Source organism: Calidris pugnax, unplaced genomic scaffold (genome assembly GCF_001431845.1).
Source record: "Calidris pugnax isolate Ruff unplaced genomic scaffold, ASM143184v1 scaffold54, whole genome shotgun sequence".
In the NCBI taxonomy this organism is placed as follows: domain Eukaryota; kingdom Metazoa; phylum Chordata; class Aves; order Charadriiformes; family Scolopacidae; genus Calidris; species Calidris pugnax.
The window spans coordinates 11674137-11687023 of NW_015090864.1; the positions used below are offsets into that span (position 1 = coordinate 11674137).

Sequence of the window (12887 nt, forward strand, 5' to 3'; positions counted from 1 at the left end):
TAAATCATGCTCACTGCTCCTTGCAGCATCTCTGCTGCCCTCCTTTGGACATGTTCTAATATTTTTTATGTCCTTCTCATATTGTGAAGCTCAAATACTGCACACAGTGCTTTAGGTGAGGCCACACCAATGCTGAGTGTAGTGGGACATTTGCTTCTTTCAGCCAGTTAGCTATACTGTCCTGAATGCAACCTTCTTTATCCTTGGAATTGACAACTGCTCCTGGTTTAGTATCATGAGCAAATGTAATTAATGTGTACTCAACTCCTGTGTTGATAAAAACATCGAAAAGCACTGGCCCTAAAAATGAGCCCTGGGGAACACCACTAGTCGCTGGCCACCAGCCAGATGTTACTGTTCCATTTACTGGAATCCTTTGAGCCCCACCCTTCAGCCCATTGTTCACCTGTCTGTCTTTTAAATAAATACATCACACAGAGGAAAGCCCTTCTAATTGTAAAGCTAGCACAGCACTGGAACACAGTATGGAAGTTAGGTAATTCTTACTACACAGGGTTTAAAATTACAGTGCCATCTGTGACAGCCAGCATGGCTTCACTAAAGGCAAACTGTCCCTGATGAATCTGGTGACATTCTACAATGGAGTGACCACACTGGTGCATAAGAGAAGAGAAACTGATGTCATCTATCTTGACTTCCGCAAGATCTTTCAGTGGTGCCCAGTGACAGGACAAAAGGAAATGAGCACAAACTTGTACATAAGAAGTTCTACCTACACATGAGGAGAAATGTCTTCTCTTTGAGGGTGGCAGAGCACTGGAGCAGGCTGCCCAGGGAGGTGGTGGAATTTCCTTCTCTGGAGACATTCAAACCCTGCCTGGACATGTTCCTGTGCAACCTGCTCTAGGAGGACCTGCTTTCGCAGGGGGTTTGGACTAGATGATCTCCAGAAATCCCTTCCAACCCCATACCATTCTGTGATCATTCTGTGATCTTTGACACAGTCCCATGCAACATCCTTGTTGCTAAATTGGAGGCACATTTGACTTACTCGATGGATAAGGAATTGGCTCAATGGCCACATCCAAACAGTTGCGGTCAATGTCTCAATGTCCAAATAGAGAAGAGTAACAAGTCATGTCTGTCCCTCGGCGGTCTGTATTGGGACCAATGCTGTTCAATACCTTTATTAACGACACAGTGGGATTGTGTGCACTCTCAGCAAGTTTGCAGATGACACACTGGAGAGAGACACATTTGACTTATTCGATGGATAAAGAATTGGCTCAATGGCCGCATCCAAACAGTTGTGGTCAATGTCTCAATGTCCAAATAGAGAAGATTGGAGGCACATTTGACTTACTCGATGGATAAGGAATTGGCTCAATGGCCACATCCAAACAGTTGCGGTCAATGTCTCAATGTCCAAATAGAGAAGAGTAACAAGTCATGTCTGTCCCTCGGCGGTCTGTATTGGGACCAATGCTGTTCAATACCTTTATTAACGACACAGTGGGATTGTGTGCACTCTCAGCAAGTTTGCAGATGACACAAAGCTGAGTGGTGCAGTTAATACACCTGAAGGAAGGAATGCCATCCAGAGGGACCACAACATGCTTGAGGAATGAGGCCCTGTGAACCTCATGTCAAGTGCAAGGTCCTGCACCTGGGCTGGGGCAACAACCAGTAATCAGTGCAAATTGGATGATGAATGGTTTGAAAGCAGCCCTGTAGATAAAGGTTTGGGGATATTGGTAGATCAAAAATTAGGTATGAAGCTGCAATGTGCACTTGCAGCCCAGAAAGCCAATCTTATTTGGGCTGCATAAAACAGAGGCATGGCCAGGATATTGGGGGAGGTGATTCTCCCCCTCTATGCTGCTCTGACCAGTAATCAGTGCAAATTGGATGATGAATGGTTTGAAAGCAGCCCTGTAGATAAAGGTTTGGGGATATTGGTAGATCAAAAATTAGGTATGAAGCTGCAATGTGCACTTGCAGCCCAGAAAGCCAATCTTATTTGGGCTGCATAAAACAGAGGCATGGCCAGGACATTGGGGGAGGTGATTCTCCCCCTCTAGGCCGCTCTCTTGAGACTCCACCTGAAATACTGTGTCCAGCTCTGGAGCCCACAGTACAAGATAGACATTGACTTGCTAGAGCGGGTCCAGAGGAGGGCCACAAAATGATCAGAGGGGTGGAGTACCTCTGCTATGAATGCAAATACTGCAGCTAACTCGTCACCAAATTTAAAATGACTTGCAGACTTCTTAAACACTCCACATTTTGCTGTGGAAAACATATTCTGTAACAGCTTTGGTATCAAAATTATAAGCCAAGAATTGAATTAGTGTAAATTCTTACTTGTGAATCTTGAAATTAAATGACAGCAGTAGAATCTTAAATCCCATAGAAAAACACAGTCCTTGTATTTGACTTTTAAAGATACACAGGTATGTGGCCAAAACACACAGTTCCAAGAGGCAGTATGGCATGCCTCCCTTACAGAAGTAGTCAGTGCTACTGCAATCAAAGCTAGTATTCAGGTGAAGACAACAGGCTCGCTGCCTGATTCAGTCATATAGTGTGGAGTGCAGCGGTAGTTTCAAGGCTACTGCAAAGAAGGAAGATGCACATGAGATGGAAAAGTCCTTAAGTGAAAAGTTTTACATATCAAGAGTCTACAAAATGACCCCATATTTCATAAAGGTGTAGACAGTAAGTTACTCATCCATACCTAAAAAAGCACCACACACAGGCACATACAGACTTACAGATGTCAGGGCAAGTCCAAAACTTGTAGACTGATGCTTCAGCTGGATTTCGATTTTGTGAAGAAGAGCTTCAATCCTATCTTCCTCAAATCCTTTCCTTTGGGAAGGGGTGATGAGAGAAGGAAGTCATATCCATTAACACTAATCACTTTAAGTGAAGTTATGAAAATGAATTATAACATCGATAAAGGAAGCATTACAACATAATGTCTTCCACACTGAATTAAAATTGATATGAAATAATCTTATCATGCTGTGTCATTTAGTGAAACTGCACTAATATCATTAAACTCCTGAATGTTATGCTGATGAATATGCTACAATAGAGGAAGTAGCAAATACAAGCTTTAACAGTATTGAACAATATTACTGATTCTTTGGTGCATTTATTTTAATATAACTCAATTTTTAAGGAACATTATTATATATACGCCTGCATTATTATGTCTATATATTATTGTATTATTAATATCTAATTGTAAAAGACTGTATAAAAGAACAATATTCTCAAAAATTTAGCATTACTCACGCAATAACTTCATCAACAGTTCTAGCAATTATCTGTTTCACAGTATCGATGTCTCTTTCAGCAATACCCTGTAGACCCACACTGAAATAAGCTTCTCTCGTTGAGCCATTAAACCTAGAATAAAACACATTCAAGTCAGTGACAAGTACTAGAACTTAATCACTAAACCTGCCAGCAAAGGCAGAAGAGGAGGAAAAACACCCATCATTTCCACATACACACACAGGATTTTAAAATAACTACCAAAGAGGCAAAAAAGAGAACTTAAAAGCATTTTTTGTTCTACTGCAGAGGTAGTAGCACACTGTTAAGAAAACATAAAGCATATGATATTACAGAAAGAAAAAACAGGTACAGAAGAAAAGCTGGTCTTTTCATTTCATCTTCCCATTAATCTGCAAGTTCTTTCCACTAAAGAAGTCTCTTTTTTCAAAGTGAAAATTATAGCTGCCTATAACACCAAACACATACATTCTACTTTGGCAGGTGAGTGGGACACATCTTCTAAATGTGTACTTTTAAAGCAGTATTTGTAAAGTAAGTGGTGAATGTGAAGTGTTCCATGTTTGTTGCAATTATTTTCAACGGTGCTTAAAAAATAAGTAAAGGATTTTTTCCAAGCTGTCAGGCACTTCTAACCATAAGAACTCATCTTTAGAGAGACAAATTGACACTTGCAGAAACACAGAACACCTAGCAGTTCGAACCAAAGTCAAAAACCAAAAAGCAATACGTGCTCATCAATTCTAAACATCCACTATTCCATGTCTAAAAACCACAGAAGGAATCCAATGGCAGACTCAGGAACACTGATCTCTGGAATCAAATTTGTTCTTCTAGATTGATTCATCAGCACAGTCACCAAGGTACATTAAAGCCAATTTAATGTAGGGTTCAACACCTATTTATATAGTTAAGCTACAAAACATAAAACAACTGAATCACTATTTTGGTGTCTAAACATGGATTTCTACTGCCACACCCTGTGAGATTAAGATGCCTGCATGGCACTGGCATGCAAACCACAGGACTCACAGGAAGCCCGTGACTTCACACAGAGACACTTCAAGCCAGCACAGTACCCTAAGGCATTAAAAATCATAGATGAAGGTTTCCCACTCAAACATCCAAGACAGCCAGCAGAGACGAAGGCATGATTTTTGTAATCCTCAAGTCTAAAAATCAGTCAGATGAATCATGCCCTAAAAGCGCTTCTTTCTGCTGACAACAAAAGCCAATGACTCCACTCACCCTCAGCCTGCAGCGCAGAGCTCAGAAGACCCGCTCCAAGAGCTACGGTTTGAGTAAGTGTTGGCAGAAATAGCCTTTTGTACTGAGGTGACGGCAAGTTAATCGCACCAAACTGCACAACAGCACATTTGTGCCAAACCCACTTACTATTAAATCACAGAATTAAAGCAAAAAAGCAAAGGTATCACAGTACAGAGGAAAGCTAGTGAATTCTTCTGAGTAATACTAAATGGTCAAGATGAAAACCCTTAGTAAATTAGGGCACTGAAGGTATACCATGCCTTTATCTATCAATTTCTCTTATTCATAGGCTTTAAAAAGTACAACTTTGTTTAAACTAATATAGCTTCTACTGAATTATTTTCAAGAGCCAAAAATTACAGTTGGGAATGTTTTACAGTTCATCAGTAGAAACCCTTAAGATGTTTTAACATTTTAAAGTAAGATTATTCTGGCATAAACGGCCTGTATGAGAGACGACTTCTCCCAACTTAAAAGTGGTTTGTAACTTTTCTACTATTGCTTGTAGTGATGAAATGTAAATTTGAACACTTACCCAACATCAGGAGAAAAATCTGTACCAACACCAGACTCAATTAAGGCTTTGTAAAAAGGAGAATTCGGCCCATCAACCAACAGTGAAGACAAGAGGCTTAGTGTAAATGTTTCAAAAGTGTCTGTAATACTGAAGAAAAATTAATAGCTCTTAAAAAACATCAAGCAATGGATATGGGACACCCAGTATCATCACTACATCCATTTCAGAATTACTTCTATAAAACAATGTAGAGGGAGAAACAATTGTCAGTTATAAACACTGCACAAAACCTTAGGGAACTAAAAGAGTTCTGTGTCTTTCACTTACCAAAACTAACAGTAAAGCAAGTTAAATTAGGCTGAAAAGGTAGATAAAGTTAAAAGTAGGGTCATACAGAAAAGTTTGCACACGGAAGGAAGTTGAAGGACAGTAAGCCAGCATTCCCCTAAATCTAATCCACTGAACAGTTCTGCAAGGTAATGATGATTTTCCTTATGTCCATTTGATAAAGAATGAAAAATTCTACTTCGCAATTAAATGTTCATTTACTACAGGATTTGTCTAGCTTTCCCATGACATTCTTTAACTTAAAGATGATATTTATGAGAAGGGATTGGGGGACATGAAATACATCCGCATTTTGCTATAGTTCTAAAATAAGCCTGGACATGAAATAAACCCGCATTTTGCTATAGTTCTAAAATAAGCCTTTGATTCAGAATTTCATTTTGATACACTTACTCCGTCAACAAGTAGCTGACGCTGACAGTTGTCTGCTTGGAAGGATCAGTAGCAAACGAGTCCAAGCCACATGTTACACTGTCTTCTCTCTGTGAAGTATAACAAATACCTTTGACACAAACTAAACTCAGAGCAGAAGTTACAAATAACAAATGACTGCTTGTATCTTCATAGCATCTTCCTTCCCAAGATTTAAAGTAATTTTACAGATAATCATGAGTAAGTTTGATATTCATTAGTAAATACACAAACATAATTGGTATCTCATTTTTTTACAAGTGGAGAATAGAGAAGAGGATGAAGAAAATCTGCCCATAATTAACACTGAGCTGGGTTTCAAAGAAACACTTACACTTCCGGACAAGCCAGGGAGGGTGATGGGAGAGAATGGAAAATGTTATTTTTGACACCACGGTTTGGAAATGTAGGTACCATTTCCTGACATTAAGCATCAATATTTTTAACAGTAGCACTAAAAGCTTTCCATTAATAAATGGTTCAGTGCTCCAAATGCTGAGACACTTGCAATTGTTACATTACTGAAACTCATAAGTAAATATAGTTTCTCCCTGCTGTAACCAAAAATAAAAACATTTCAGCTCATTTACACACAAACACACTTCTAAATTAAAAAACAGAACTCCAGCAGGCTGGGCTAAAACGTTAACCTGTTATATTCAGTTTCTGCAATTCCAAGACTGGATGTGCATTAGGGTTTTTTGTTTTGTTTTTTTTTTACTTACAGGCTTTTCCCAGAGTTTCTGTTTCGGGATATCAGTTTTTGATTCAATTCTTTCAAATTTTACCAATGCTTCCTCATGTATCTGTTTCAAATGTTGCTCCAGTGGAAAATTACCGTAAGTGAAAAACCTGCATTTCATACGAAAGACTGGGATTAAGCATCAGACTTGACATGAAATTTATAGTAACAGCTTTTATTATATTCTGAATGTCCTGTATTTTCCAGAGATTCAGTCACATCTAGAATGGAATATGCTTTGTAAGACCCCTGGGTTAAAGACCATCAGTTTGCCACATACATAAAACTCACATATCTCCTGGTAAAATTCCATATTTTTCCAGATTCTGTTTTATGCTTTGGGGACCATGAAAAACTAGAATTTCTTTAGTTGCAACAATATGTAATGTTCCAAGAAAAACTATTAGTGATTGAAGCCAGAATCCCAGTGCCTTAAAGTTTCCAAGGACAAGATTCTTATGGTCTTCACATATAACGTATAAAAACGATGATCCATATCTTAACTGATCTATAAAACACGGCTGGGTTCTGTGGGTCAGTCTACCAAGCAGAGTCCTGTATCTACAAGAAACACTGGTGACTTCCTCTGGATCAAATACAAGAATGAGGCATGTCTCAGGTAAATGTTACTCCCCAATTAAAAACTAAACACAGGTACAGTAGAATACATGTGATGATGAGAAAAAACAAAGAATAGCAAATTCATTATCATGACACAAGCTTATGTTCCATAAATGAATTAGCCAGACTAACACACTGACCACAAATATGGTACAGAAGAAACAAGGGTACTATAGATTTCCCTCCATATCACTTTCAAATTTACTTTTAGCTTGAACACCTTATTAGTACCAACAGAATTAGTATCTGACTCAAATGAATATCCATTATTTAGAACCTGATACAGTAATGAACAAGTGAACAGCCGTTCATTTATAACTTGTTTTTGCCATTCTTAATCTGGGTTGAGTTCAAGGAAGATAGGAACCCTTAGACTCATTTGCGCCGTTCATTTGTAACTTGTTTTTGTAATTTTTAATCTGGGTTGACTTGAAGGAAGATAGGAACCCTTAGACTCATTTGCGCTACTTGTATCGTAACTCCCTAAAATTGCCAATAAATACTTATTAGTATGTTCCATTCCCCCTGAAAGCCATTTGAGTTCAAGGTGAAACATCTGTAAACAAAAATCCCCAAAACAAATACTCATAATTAAGCAGGCAGACGTACTCTAGCAAATCAGCCATCTCTCTGCTTCCAATTCACCCTTCACTTCTCTCCCTAGAGCAAACTCCTTGTTTCAGTGGTGTCCTAGCTGCTGGAGGGCACAGGTTATCTAAGCTGCTGGCCATGAGAATGGAAGCACTGTATTGCTGGCTTTCCCTCATAAAAATACAAACACAGTCCTAACACACTATACAACCTAGTGAGCAGTCACAAATCTCAGATACCTGGAATTGCTTGGATGATAATGTGTGGCATGGAACTGTTTAAGCTGCTCCCATGTAAGATCAGGAATACATAACGGATCTCCACCAGATACTACACCGTAAGTGTGATCGGGAAGGATTTTATTCTGCAAGTGTTGTGCAAATATCCTCTCGTTATCTGTCTTAAGAGGAAAACACCACATTTCAGTAAAAGTCATCAAAACACATTTTTAAAAATAAAAGGTGGTCAATAGTAAGTCATCAGAGCTCTAACTTACACAAGAGCTCCTTCTCGCATAAGTATTTTGTTCTGTAGTCCCATATACATGGATAAAACTAGCTACGTTATATCCTAATTTAAAAGAAAATTCTACATAAAATCCACTAGAAAGGTGCTCTTTCATTTGTAAACAAACTTTCAACAGGCTAACTTTAAGAATAACCATGTAACAGATTGCTGACTTTACTCAGGGCTTAAATTTCACAAAGGAGGAATGGGAATCTCTGGTGTAATAACGCCATTGATAACTCGTAGCTTAAGCCACTTCATCAAGTGTAAGATCTTAAAACAAAAATTCACAAAACTTACAAATGCCCCTTTCATTTCATTAAAAACAACTCCTTTGAAGACTAGAGGTGTCTGAGGATCAGTTGGGTTCTCATGTTCTAACCTCCAACCTTCTTGCCTGAAAAAATTAATAACAGAAGTGTTGTGAGTTTCAGGGTTTTGAGGATTTTTTGTTTGTTTTGGTTTTTTTGTGGTTTTTGTTTTTTTTTTTAAATTAAGGTTTACATGTCTCAGGCTGTCCACATCTTACCAGAAATCTAGTTGCCGCAAACATGGAAAGAAAGCTGCATCCAGATACACCGACAAAAGATTTTGAAAATCCTTGGGATTTTGTGTTGAAAACGGATAGAGTGTGTAATCACTAGCTGTGTATAAACAAACATAAAAAGGACAGAATTTTAGAAAGTCTGAGATGTATTTTGCCCTCATTTATTTTTAATCTCTTCTCTACATAAATAACTGGAAGAGAAGAAACTTACTCTCTCTACATAAATAACTGGAACAGAAGAAACTTACTAAAAGACACATTTTTCCTAAGGAATACACAAAAGTGTGACACATTTTTCCTAAGGAATACACAAAAGTTTAACACTGCAGTTATTTTACTATGAAAACTTTGCTTTTGCCATATATATAAGTAATTAAATGCATTGTTGTATACTATAAAGATCCACCTCTATTGGGACTTTGTAACTGCCAAAGGAACAAGATCTATTTTGTTGCCTTGCCTTGTTTTTTAATCTCTGGCTCACAATATTCACACCTAATAATAATGGCCCTCCAAAGGGAAATTAAGGAGAGCCGACAGACAGCTCTACAGCAGTAAAACCTCAGGCATTTCAAGTGGTATTATTTACTTTGGGCTCACCTGTGAATGCATTCATGAAGGTGGACAGTGACCTATTTAACATTTTAAAGAATGGATCTCTGCAAGGATACTTCTGAGACCCACATAAGACAGTGTGCTCGAGGATGTGTGGGACCCCAGTGCTGTCCATCGGAGTGGTTCGGAATTGTATACTGCAGGAGAGAGCAGGGAGAGGCACAGGTTATTTGTGGTGAGAAGTCCACCCACCTCCTGTCTGCAGCTGAGACTTAGGGGAACATTAACACTGTCTGGTAACTAACAGGGCATACAGCAGGATGCAGTTACTCAGTTCTTAAGAAAGACTCTTGAGTGCTCAGTCTCCTCTTTTAGAAGGTGTACAACCTCTGCACTTTTACTTCTGGAGGTTTCCAGAAGTTATGTGCTGAAACAGAAGTTTTCAGCACATAACTACGCACCTTTTTAGCCAAAAGGCTCAGAAAAAAGGTTATGGTAAAAAGAACCAGTTCACATATTGCAACTCTAAGGCAATTTATCAGAAGGTCCAGCTTTCAGCTCACCAATACAGAAGAGATGATAATAAGTTTGAAGTAGTGGTGGAGAGCCACAAAGATAGTCACAGGCTGGAGCACATGCCCTGTGAAAAGAGGGTGAGGAGACTGGGCTCATTTAGCCTGAAGAAGGAAAGGCCTCAAGGGGACTCAATAACTGCCTTCCAATACCTACAAGGAGGTTATGATGAAGACAGGTTCTTTGCATAGATATGCACGATGGAAGGACACGAGACAATATTTATAAATTGAAACAACAGAGGTCACAACTCGGTATTAAAGAAAAAAAGCCCACCATACAGTCAAGCATTGGGAACAGGTTGTCCAGAGAGGTTGTAGAACATCCGTGTTCAGAAATTTTCCTCCGGATAAATGTCTAAGGAACTGCACCTGAATAAAGCACTGACCCTGTTTTGAGCAACAGACTTAACAACAGGCCTCATGACACCTGTTCCAACCTGAAAAACTCTACGGAAATTCCGCAAAGGAAACACCATCCTCTTTGTTATCACAGAAAAATCCAATTATGAAACTGGATTACAATTTAGAAACCACAAGGTGATGCTGAGATGGAATGTGCTATACATATATTAACATCTTACCTGAAGAGATTATTGGAGTCCTCTCGAGCCACATGCAGATACCTGGCTCCTGTACTGTCATGACTGAGCTTCACTGCAGTCAGGAACAGCTCAGGAACAGCTGACACCTGCATTGGAAGAAAACATTTGTATTACAGTGTGACTGCAACTAGGTGAAATAAATCATGGACGACAGAGCAGTGATTAGTTTGTTGATCCAATACTGCCATAATATTTTGTTGCTACAATACACTGTCGATATAATACTGCCATATACATTATTTAATAAGTTCTTTGTTCCTATGGGTTGGGGGGGGGGAAGAAAAATGGAAAATAAAACTTTAAAAACCAATTAAAATACACTTCAATGTACTCTTTGGTATAGATATTAAGACCAGAACAAATCAATGAGAAATACAAAGAAAGGGCGTATATTCAAATCCCAGTGGTTAGGGCAGCAAAAGAAACATTCTACCACTAGCTCTGTCACTAACAACCACTTTTTGCAAATTACCTTTACTCTCCGTATTACAGTGTGAGCACAACTAGGTCAAATAAATCACGGAGGATAGAGCAGTGATTAGTCTGTTGATCCAATACTGCCATAATACTTTGTTGCTACAATACACTTTTGATATAATACTGCCATATACATTATTTAATAAGTTCTTTGTTCCTATGGGTTGGGGGGGGAAGAAAAATGGAAAATAAAATTTTAAAAGCCAATTAAAATACACTACAATGTACTCTTCTGGTATAGATATTAAGACCAGAACAAATCAATGAGAAATACAAAGAAAAGGCATATATTCAAATCCACTACCACTAGCTCTGTCACTAGCAACCACTTTTTGCAAATTACCTTTACTCTCTAAGTTCTTTGTTCCTATGGGTTGGGGGGGGAAGAAAAATGGAAAATAAAATTTTAAAAGCCAATTAAAATACACTACAATGTACTCTTCTGGTATAGATATTAAGACCAGAACAAATCAATGAGAAATACAAAGAAAAGGCATATATTCAAATCCACTACCACTAGCTCTGTCACTAGCAACCACTTTTTGCAAATTACCTTTACTCTCCGCTTCTGCTTTTTGCTTTAAAAAAGTGAAAAGAAATTCAACATATTATTTCCATGCAGGTTCTTTACAAAGGTATTAAAAGCAGCTTAGGAGGTAAAATATTACTTGAATGTAGGGAAGAAAAATGGAAAATAAAACTTTAAAAACCAATTAAAATACACTTCAATGTACTCTTTGGTATAGATATTAAGACCAGAACAAATCAATGAGAAATACAAAGAAAGGGCGTATATTCAAATCCCAGTGGTTAGGGCAGCAAAAGAAACATTCTACCACTAGCTCTGTCACTAACAACCACTTTTTGCAAATTACCTTTACTCTCCGCTTCTGCTTTTTGCTTTAAAAAAGTGAAAAGAAATTCAACATATTATTTCCATGCAAGTTCTTTACAAAGGTATTAAAAGCAGCTTAGGAGGTAAAATATTACTTGAATGTAAGCACACAGCACACAGTGAAGTTCAGTTATCTGCCGGGGATTTTTTCGAAGACCAGACCAAATGCTCAACGTCTGCAGCAGACATAGAAGAATCAGCTCCCTACAGAACATGTGTTAACGTTACCTAAAGAATTTAGTTGCAGAGAGATAACTACAAGTAACCACTATAAAAATTTTAACTGACCACCCAAAGCAACTGTGCAAATATTTAAGTGTGCAGCCTCCTGGCCTCTCTTAGGTGCTTTCCAACCAAGGGAAAGTGTACCTATACAAAGGGAGGGGAACTGTGGGATGATGCTCACCTGCTCCACAGTGAACCCGTGGATGCGCTCGCCCACCCTGTACTGCATAACGTTACCTAAAGAATTTAGTTGCAGAGAGATAACTACAAGTAACCACTATAAAAATTTTAACTGACCACCCAAAGCAACTGTGCAAATATTTAGTGTGCAGCCTCCTGGCCTCTCTTAGGCACGTTCCAACCAAGGGAAAAACGTATCTATACAAAGCGAGGGGAACTGTAGGATGATGCTCACCTGCTCCACAGTGAACCCGTGGATGTGCTCGCCTACCCTGTACTGCAGCGCCCGTTCGTTCGCGGGAACGCTCCTCCACCTCCACGACTTCTGATTCAGAGACCTGAAATAACACTTCTCTTTAGAACAAACAGGCTCCCACCACAGACACCCGCCCGGGGGGGCCAGGACCCCGCGACCGCCCGGCCCCGAACCCCGCGACCGCCCGGCCCCGGCTGCCTCCGGCCTCCAGCCAGGAGCTGCTCCCCGGGAACTGCCCCAGCCCGCCCGCTCCGGGTCGCCTGGTCCCGGCCGGACCACGTCGCTCCCCGTCCTTCGGCCGA

At 39.3% G+C, this 12887-nt stretch overlaps 1 protein-coding gene across 1 annotated transcript in view; it reads right to left on the reverse strand.

The window, feature by feature from the left end:
* The window catches only part of PITRM1 (pitrilysin metallopeptidase 1), a 30575-nt gene that overhangs the window by 16346 nt on the left and 1342 nt on the right, over positions 1-12887 (reverse strand). Inside the window, exons 4-14 of the mRNA XM_014944871.1 lie at positions 12565-12877; positions 10532-10638; positions 9421-9572; positions 8803-8917; positions 8574-8670; positions 8006-8166; positions 6538-6664; positions 5795-5883; positions 5072-5200; positions 3265-3378; positions 2736-2832 (exon numbers count right to left, since the gene is read on the reverse strand). Of these exons, the coding sequence (XP_014800357.1) occupies positions 2736-2832; positions 3265-3378; positions 5072-5200; positions 5795-5883; positions 6538-6664; positions 8006-8166; positions 8574-8670; positions 8803-8917; positions 9421-9572; positions 10532-10638; positions 12565-12877 (1501 nt within the window). The remainder of the gene's footprint in view (positions 1-2735; positions 2833-3264; positions 3379-5071; positions 5201-5794; positions 5884-6537; positions 6665-8005; positions 8167-8573; positions 8671-8802; positions 8918-9420; positions 9573-10531; positions 10639-12564; positions 12878-12887) is intronic.